This window comes from Alexandromys fortis, unplaced genomic scaffold (assembly GCF_014885135.2).
Source record: "Alexandromys fortis isolate MF-2015 unplaced genomic scaffold, M_Fortis_MF-2015_v1.1 scaffold_121, whole genome shotgun sequence".
Classification (NCBI taxonomy): domain Eukaryota; kingdom Metazoa; phylum Chordata; class Mammalia; order Rodentia; family Cricetidae; genus Alexandromys; species Alexandromys fortis.
In genome coordinates, this window is record NW_026068037.1 from 5038537 (window position 1) to 5048098 (window position 9562).

The 9562-nt window shown below is 48.0% G+C and overlaps 1 protein-coding gene across 3 annotated transcripts in view; it reads left to right on the forward strand.

Annotated features, from left to right (window-relative positions):
• The first annotated feature begins 231 nt into the window (after positions 1-231).
• The window catches only part of Kat2b (lysine acetyltransferase 2B), a 142399-nt gene continuing 133068 nt past the window's right edge, over positions 232-9562 (forward strand). Inside the window, exon 1 of one of the 3 annotated variants that reach the window (XR_007595850.1) lies at positions 232-917. Coding sequence is in view for 1 of the 3 variants with exons in the window: in XM_050165083.1 (XP_050021040.1) it covers positions 669-917 (249 nt within the window). In the remaining 2 variants the exon portion in view is untranslated. Of the gene's footprint in view, positions 918-2119; positions 2244-9562 lie in introns of those variants that run through there. The other 2 variants (XM_050165083.1, XM_050165084.1) reach the window with 2 other exon arrangements.

Below are 9562 nucleotides of genomic sequence, written 5' to 3' on the forward strand. Positions count from 1 at the left end.
GCAGACTCATTTCAAACTTTTCCACGCACTTAGCTTTTATTTTGCCGACCCCGTAACGTTCTCAACAAGAGAGAGAGCGCTCATTGAGTCTTCTCTCTTTGGGCGGATTCGGCTCAGAAACTATGAGGGAAAGAGGGATGGGGAAGAATTCTTAAAAGAAAAAGTTTTACCCAGAGTCGCTTAAAAAAAAAAAAGGAACCTCTCACGCCAAGATTTCGGTGAATTAGCAACAAAGAGGAGGATTGGCCGCTGACGGATACTTCTGAAAAACATTTTTTTCCTCCGGCTCCCGCTAGGGTGGAGGAAGTTGGGTCTCCGCGCTGGAGGGTGTCAGGCCCAACGCCGCAGCGTAGGGCGGCAGGTGCGTGGGCTGCAGCGGCCCGGCTTCTCGGGTCGCCGGTTACCCGCAGGCCCTGGCGCGCAGGGCGGGTGGCCACGCTAGCAGCGACATGCCGGCCGCCCAGGGGAGCAGACCGCGGCCCCGGCGCTCAGGCCCGCTAGCGTCCTAGCCGCCTCGGGCGGCTCGGGGGCCTGCGATCGCTAGCGGCGGAGCGCGGCGGGGGTGGGGAGGGCTCAGGGCGGCGGCCTGGGTGGGGGGAGGGAGGGTCTGAGCTCCGCCACGGGCGCCCGCAGGGACCCTGGCGGCGGCGGGTGACACTCGGGGCGGCATGGCCGAAGCTGGCGGGGCCGGCTCCCCTACACTGCCGCCGGCTCCCCAGCATGGCTCTCCCCGGACCCTGGCCTCCGCCGCCGGGAGCTCTGCTTCCTGCGGGCCAGCGACCGCGGTGGCCGCGGCAGGCACAGCCGAGGGACCGGGAGGCGGCGGCTCGGCCCGGATCGCCGTGAAGAAGGCGCAACTGCGCTCGGCTCCGCGGGCGAAGAAACTGGAGAAACTCGGCGTGTACTCCGCCTGCAAGGTACCCGCCGGGACGCGCGCGATAGCGGGGTCACGGGCGGGCCCGGACCCTCCTCTCCCCTCCCCCACCCCGCTCCTGGCCTCGGGAGAGCACCGCGGAAGTGCCGCACTCGCTGCGCGCGCTCCCCGCCGCGGCTTGCCCTACGTCCCGTAGGGGTAGGGTAGGGTTTATCCAAATCTGCTTGTCTCCTTCTTCTGGGAATGTTGAGTCTTGGCTTCCAAGTGCCGGGGCTATCCTGGGGCTTTGTTGCTCTGTAGGAGTTTGCGGGAGACCTTTCACGGGACTGTGCTTGGTGTAGCGAACCACTCTCGGCTGGGAAGCATCTTTTTGGGGGTGGGGGGTGGGGGGGTGGGGATCTGAGTGTGTCTCCCTGCGCTCACCCTTCCCACTGTGCCCCGCTAGGAGGAGCTGGGTTCCGGAGTGAGCGCGCAGAAGAGTCCCGGAATACTGGTCTCTGCGGGAGCGAAGGGGCGGAGCGCGGGGTGGGAGGTGGGCACGACCCCAAGCCTGGGTCCTTTGGCGCCTGGCGCCTGGGATGGGCGGCGACAGCCCTGTCATTTTCGTGTTATTACTTGTTTACGGATTGCGGCGCCCTTGGCCGCTTAGGCTGTAAACAAGGTCTGGCAAGGTGACGGCCCAGGCGGCGAGCACTTCACAGTTTGAGGACAGTTTTCTTGCCCTTCTCCTTCCCCCGAGGGCTCTAGGCACCCTAGAGCCTCCAGTTGGAGGTGCTCGGGAGGGGGCTCGCTCCCTAGGCCGCAGGCGGCGGCTTTGTTTTGACTGGGTGACAGCAGAAGGGGGCGGGGACTTGGCCTTGTCAGCTTTGGTGGCTTGTTGCTGGGTCCCGGAAGAGGCGCACTCACTCACACCTCCCGCGTTGCTGCTCTCGCCCACTGCAAAAGGGGTCAAGTTCCCTGCATCAGCGTTCTCAGCCCCACCCTCCACAGCGAGGAAGGATAAACCAAGCAGATGACGTCCCTCCCGGGGAATGCTGGCTGCAGTGTTTACTGGCGCTTCTGAGGGCCTTGGATGGTCTCCTGCAGGTCTTTTCCACGCGGCCACCTCCTGTTTGGTTGTGCCTTTCTGAGCAGGCTCCATCGCCGTGCTTTATGCACTTGGTGTACGCTGGAATTGCTGAATGAGCTGGTGGAAATGCTGATGCGGAATCAGATCTGGGGTGGGGATTTGAGGACCTGCGTTTCTAACGAAGCCCCGGAGATGTGTGTGGTAACTGAGAATATTTTCCACGAAGCAAGTATATTGAGTTCTGGTAGAGGAGTTGTGAAATACTAACGTCAGTCATATATCCTAAGGAATACAGAAAAGGTAAATCAGGAGACGTGGGAAAGGTCTGAAGTTCTACTGCAATAGCTCCAAAATAAGGAAGTCAGGACCCCTGGCGTCGCACGAAGGCACAAAGGAGAGAGAGTGACAGAGAGAACCCAGAGCAAGCTCAAGGACTAATAAGCTTGACTGTTGAAGCCTCTCTGTGTTTATGGAAACCCAGTCAGCTACATCAGTCCCGCCTGGGATTCAGTATGTTGCCAGAGTTCCCATCACCAGCACCCACCCTTCATACAGCCTGCTGTTGTGTTGTGTAGTATCTGAAAATTTTCCTGGTGTTTCAGGCATGCTTTTTTTTTTTTTTTAAGATTTATTTATTTATTTTCATTTATGTATACAACCTTCTGCCTCCATATATGCCTGTGTTCCAAAAGAGGGCGCCAGATCTCGTTACAGATGGTTGTGAGCCACCATGTGGTCGCTGGGAATTGAACTCAGGATCTCTGGAAGAGCAGCCTGTGCTCTTAATCACTGAGCCATCTCTCCAGCCCTCAGGCATGCATTTTTTAAACTTTAAAAAATTTCCCCAGGTCTCCCTATGAAGCCCAGGATGGCCTTGAATTCCTATCTGCCTATGATTACAGTTCTACCACTATGCTCCCATTGGCCTTGATATTTAAAATTTTCCTGAGTAGTGAAAGATACCTTCAAATGTGTAACTTTAGTATTTCTTGGCCTTTTTATTTTTGACAAACTCTTAGGAAAATCTGTTATTCAAGCCCTTTCTTCCTGCTTCTGTGAAACTTTGGACATGTGGGAGTTTAGTGTGTGTGTGGTGTGTGGGTTTGCATGTACCAGAGCACTTTGTAGAGGTCAGTTCTCCTTCCACACGGGTTCTGGGATTTGAACTCAGGTTGTCAAGTTTTTAGGATGAGCACTTTGCCTCCTGAGTCATCTCACCAGCCTGAAAGTGTATGTTCATATTTGTAGATTTATTCAGTAAGTGTTTGAGGAATTCTAATTGGGGATCAGGCTGGTCTTAAGCCAGTTACAATGGAGTCCAGCGAAGCCTTCTTTGAGGGTTAGGGTCTGGGAGTTGGGGAACTCAGGGGCTGAGGCTCCTGTGGACAACTTCCCAGAGGATGTGTCATCCTGATTACAACTTTTGGCTGGCTGGAGTTGGGTGGGGTAGGGTTTCTTGCTGAGAAGAGAAACTGAAAGCAGTTTTGAAAACTTGGAATTGGGCCAGTCAGAGTCTTCACTTTGTTGGGGCCACTGGATTGGGAGAGGGGTACTTAGGGATCCAGGACTAAGCTGGGAGGGACATTATCTTAGATTTAAAAAAATAAAGGTTTATTTTATTTTTAATTATGTACATTTGTGTGCACACAAGTGCTCAGATGATTGTGTTTGCTTTAGACTTTGTTGGTTGGGTCAGACACTCTGTGCCTTTTTATCAGCTTGTGTTTGTGCTTAATGTAAGCAAGCCACAAAGGACAGAAGACTCAGCCTGTGCCAATGGCTCCTGGGCCAGTGGGAGAGCAAGCAAGGTGGAAAAGTTGACTCTGGGAAGATACAGTTTCCTGGGGGCCACCGGAAGAAGAGCAGGACAAGATGTGGCCCAGACAGTGGTGGCGCACGCCTTTAATCCCAGCATTTGGGAGGCAGAGGCAGGCGGATCTCTGTGAGTTCGAGACCAGCCTGGTCTACAAGAGCTAGTTCCAGGACAGGCTCCAAAACCACAGAGAAACCCTGTCTCAAAAGAAAAAAAAAGATGTGGCCCAGAGAAGAGAGGGAAAAGTCTGCGTGTTACAAACAAACATGTTTTACAGGCTCCAGCCTAGAGTTCTTTGAACTGTGCCTGGTAAAGGTTGCATCAGAGTTTCTTGACTTCTGTGACACAGCCAGAGAGATAAGGAATATATCGTGTAGACCTTGCTGACTTGTGGTCCTTTAGTTCCCCTATTCCTGAGTCCACATTCTGTGTTTGGCCTTGTGAACAGTTCTCTTTCTATGTCAGGTCTTTGCGTGGTTCCTTTGGGATCGATCTGAAAACTCTTCCGCCCTCTTGGAAGTTAATTCTCCATTTTGGGGAGGGAAACTTATCACAAGGGTTCAGCATTGATCTCATATGCAAACACACAACCGAACCCTAACCAAAAATAAATAACCCCTCAAATTTGATCTCAGATATCTTGTTCCTTTGTCGCTAGCCAGCATTTTCATTAGAAATTACCCAAATTCTTCCTTCTTGCAGATATGTGATTTACTTGTTTATTGAGATAGAGGCTCTCTGTGTAGCCCTCGCTACCCTGAAACTCCATTTGTAGAACAGGTTGATCTTGAACTTATGAAGATCCTTCTGTCTCTCAGTACTGAGATTAAAGGTGTGTGCCACCTTGGCCAGCCTTATTAATTTATTTTAATATAGGCTGATTGGGAGCTAAAGATCCCATACTCTTAGCTTGGTAAGTGCTGGAATTATAAGCCTGCCTCCAAAGTATAATTTTTTGCCCTGTTTAAGTCAACTGACTGGATTCTATGATGGAATTAGTGAGTGAGTACATGAACCAGAGAAGAAAAGATCAAACTGCAAAATTTACCCCATTTCTCATCAGGTCCAGTCAGGGCAAGTGTACAAGCTGATTCCCTTCTGTTTGGCCCTGTGCAGATGGGTCAAACACATTTAGGGAAGTGAAAACATAAATAATAGCCTCTCCTGAGTCAAATCCTTGACTCTGTGATGAGTACTTGTTTATATTGGGATCTAATAACATCAGCTTCACCAACAAGACAGAATAATTATCTAGTTAAGGTATCAGTGGTGCAAGAGTCCAATGAATAGCAGAAAGGGAACTGCCAAAGGCCCCCTGATGGCTGATATCAGAGTACTGTCTACATAGAGACTGGGAATGGAGCTTCTTTGAGTACAGCCAGGTTATTTCTAGTGTCTAATAAAGGGTTTGTATAGCCTTATGCCCGTGTCACTGAACCCCAAATGAATCCATAGACTGAGTCTGGTGCAGAATTCTTGAGGGTCTTTGTTTAACAAACCTCAAGTCTGGACCTCACTCTTACAGCACACAACACAGTGCGTGAGGAGAGAATGAGACCCCAAGTCCGGGGAAGGGAGCTTTTGAAGGGGAATGGCCGCAAGTAGGGTGAATGCATGTTTCGGGGTCGTGGGATTGGTTGGAAAGGGTGTACATAGTAAGATGATTTCTGAGATCTTTGGTTAAACTTTGGGCACGAACTGTTAACAAAGGACCGGGATATCTGCAAGGACTAGGATGTCTGCAGAAAACATCTGGACCTTGTTAAGTTTTATGGCCCTGCTCCTTAGTTCCTTAATCGGCTATTTCTAGGGTGTCCATTTAAATTTCGCTATCGCAGCACATTCCTGGAACTGAGGTCGGCCCCTGGTCACTATATGGTGTTAAGTAAAAAATAATAAGAAAGAAAGGCAGCTCCGCCAGCGCAAGAAATCCAGTTAGGTCCAATCAAACCAAATCAAATTGCCCATCGTTTTATTAAGAATGACACTCTCGGGTGGTCAAGCGCATTGGGGGGGAGGGGGGACAGAAGAGCAGGGAGCCCGTGCAGACTCGAAAACCACGTGTTTCTCCTCTGGGCTCCAACTTAAATACCCTGTGGAATGCTGGGATTTGGAGTCCAGAGCAATGCAACTCCCAGGCCAGGTTGGCTGGGAAGGATGCCAGGGGCTGGGGGCTGCGCTCCCAACTCCCAACGTAACATATGGCTTAAGATGAAGCCCCCTTCTTTAAAATGGAACCTGAAAAGTCAGATCCTCATAATAGAAGCTTTTTAAAATATTATTAATATTAATTTAATAATATTGATTATTAATCGATTTCATTTTATTAATATTAATCCCAGCACTCAGGAGGCAGAGGCAGGAACTCTGTGAGTTCCAGGCCAGCCTGGTCTATAAGAGCTAGTGCCAGGACAGGCTCCAAAGCTACAGTGAAACCCTGTCTTGAAAAACCAAACCAAACCAAATCAAACCAAACTAAAAAACAACAAAAACCCCACATAATGCCTCTGTGTTCTGCATAAACTACTTAAAACAGGCCAAGTTATCTATTATATTGTAGAATGGTTTCAGCTAATGGATTTACGTCCTGATAGATCTGGGTTATTTGGTTTTAACGGGTACTTTTCCTGGTAGCCAATAGGCACTATGGTAGCCGTTTTGTTCCCTATGCCAGGGAGCTTCATTTTGATCTTATTCTGGTCTGTTGGAGCACATGGGGTGAGATAGTGTCTTCTGAAACAGCTAATTGCTGAAACTAGAATGTCTTTGTCAGGGCTCAGTAGGGCTGGAATTCTAGTCAGAGGCCTGGAGGGGATTCGAGCAGCGGGGCATTCCTCAGAAGCATCCGGTTGTCTGACCCGTCTGACTTTGTCTGGACTGGTTCACCTCAGCTTCCAGCAAGTCCGGGGCTTGCGGTCCTCTGGAGCAGGTTGTAGTCAGCAGCTGTTTCCTGGATGGCGGCTGTCAGTCAAGTGGAAATCTACTGAGACAGATATAGGCTAGGGACAGAAGTTAAAGTTTAGGAACTTAAAAGAAAATCTTACATTTGTGACTTCCAGGCCCACAGTCCTAGTAACTGTGGGTGGAAGGAGTCCCAAGACCAGAAGAGATATTTCACTATCAGGAACAGGCATGTGCAGAAACTTGGGCTGTACTTATCTGGAGTCCCTTTGACCTGTGAGAGTTGGATCCAAGTTTTGTGACCTCTTGTACTCCCTGAAGCTTTCATGAATTTTTAGTTTACTAAAAGAGATAAAAGTCTTAGCTATCTACTGCAATCGGCACTGAAATCCACACTGGAGAGAAAGCAGCTAACAAGTGTTAGCTGAGCAGACTCACGTTTGAGTCCTCGCAGAAGCGGTAGCTTTGGGTTAGAAAGCATGAGCATTTTTTTCCTGTCCAGAAAGCTGGATGTATAGATTGAACAGAGATGTTTTTAGCCTGATGAGAACTTAGAAGACAACTGTTGTAGTTAGGGTTTCTATTGCTGTGAAGAGACACCATGACCATGACAACTCTTGTAATGGAAAACATTTAATTGGGGCTAGCACAGTTTCAGAGTTTCAGTCCATTATCGTCATGGTAAGACTCATGGTGACATGCAGACAGGTACATACTAGAAAAGGCGCTGAGAGTTCTACATCTTGATCTGCTGGCACCAGGAGGCTGAGCCAACCTGGGAGTAACTTGAGCATATGAGACCTGAAGGCCCACCGCCACAGACACACTCTTCCTCCAACAAGGTCATACCTCCTACTGATGGGCAGAACATTGAGACCCAGGAGTCTGTGGAGCCTATTCCTATTCCAACCTCCACAACAACCAAAGGAAACTTAGAATCTTGAGCTTGTGACTGATAATAGGAACCAGTGCTCTGCTAGCTGACCAGAACTCCATTGATTGATGTTAAAACTGAACTTCCAAAATCGTAGTATAACAATAACAATAGATAGGGGGAAATAAGCCTGAAACATTTCTTATCTTTTTTTACATATCTTGATGCACTTTTATTGGGGGCTTTGAGTACCAGCCTCAGTACCCCCTCAGGGCTCAGAATTGGATGTCTATGGCAGGCAAGGATCTGAGAGTAAAAAAATTAACTGAAGTATGTTACCTCTGCATATTCTTTATTTTTTGTGTGAGGGGGAAGGGGGAAAATGAAGTAAAGGGGGCATGGAGGAGATGAAGAATAAGGAGAAAAATAAGAACAATAAGAAGAAAGAAGGAGAATAACTAGCGAGGAGGAGGAGAGGAAGAGTAAGGGTGATCCCCAGGAGGTTTCTAGTTTTTACTGACATAGTTGGAAAACTCCATAGGCAAAAAAATTGATAATATCCATATTAAAATCACAAAAAAGGCAAGTAAACCCCGACAAAGCTGTACTCTGGAACAGGTGACCCAACCATTCAAGGGCAAGCAACTGACTTTCCAAACCACTAGATGAAGTTACTAAACACCCCTGAATCCTGGATTCACCCATTCTCCTCCTCTAATCTCTTTGGTGATAACCAGTTTTGGGGATGCTCAGATTTGTTTGTTAGCAAAGGTGGGGCATGCTGCCTTCCTGTTCAGTTCCTGTCTTCTGTAGAAATTTCTAGGTGGTCTGTTAGCAGGTAATTTTGTGGGATTGACTATGTAAATTTGACAGAACAAAGAGTGAATGCCTTTGCTCCAATCCCTTTTGGTGTAGGGAAATGGAGCAAGGTCACTTCATTGTCCCAGAGGTTACACTGCTGAGGTACTCTGGGAACGAATCCCATTTTGAAGGGAAGAATCATGACTTCACAAGGTTTCCACAGATATGACAGCGACTTTTCCAAAGACAATCCTGCAGCTCTGCAAAATGGGTTGTTCCACGTGGACGTGGATGTATACCCTTCCCATGGATCTGCCTATTGGTTGTCAGCTGTGCATTCACTGTATGGTCTTGTGGCTCCAACACACTTTCTTTTGCAATTACAACTTGCATTTACACACCTTAAATAATTTTCTTATTCTAGCATTCTTAGCCTCAGACCTTTACATACCTTAGAACTTATATCCTCAGAACTTGCATAGGCTTTAAACCTTTTTCTTTCCACCTTCCATTTACCAGAGGCATTCCTGAGAAAAGTCATTGCAAAACATGTTTTTTCCTTTTTTTTATTGATATTTATTGAGCTCTACATTTTTCTCTGCTCCCTTCCCTGCCTCTTCCCTCCCCCACTTCAACCTTCCCTCAAGGTCCCCATGCTCCCAGTTTACTCAGGAGATCTTGTCTTTTTCTACTTTCTACTTCCCATGTAGATTAGATCTATGCAAGTCTCTCTTAGTGTCCTCATTGTGACAAATTTCATTTCTTTGAGTACCTTTTGCATTACTTCCTGCAGGTAATAGAGTTTGGTTATGCAAAGAATAAGTAGAACATTTCCTTACAATTTCCTTGGCTTCTTGCCAAGTGAAATTCTGAGGCTTCTAGAGCATTTCCTATTAATAGCTAGTCAATTTCATCATTACCTTGTGCCAAAGGACCTGGTACACCTACATGGGATCAGATATAACACACTGACATCCAAAGGGGCTGTACCAGCTTGCATTCCCACCAGCAATGCAGAAGTGCTCCCTTTTCCCCACAACCTCTCCAGCATAAGTTGTCATCAGTGTTTTTGATCTTGGCCATTCTTACAGGTGTTAGATGGAATCTCAGAGTTGTTTTGATTTGCATTTCTCTGATGATTAAGGATGTTGAACATTTCCTTAAGTGTCTTTCTGCCATTTTAGATTCCTCTGTTGAGAGTTCTCTGTTTAGGTCTGTATTCCTTTTTTT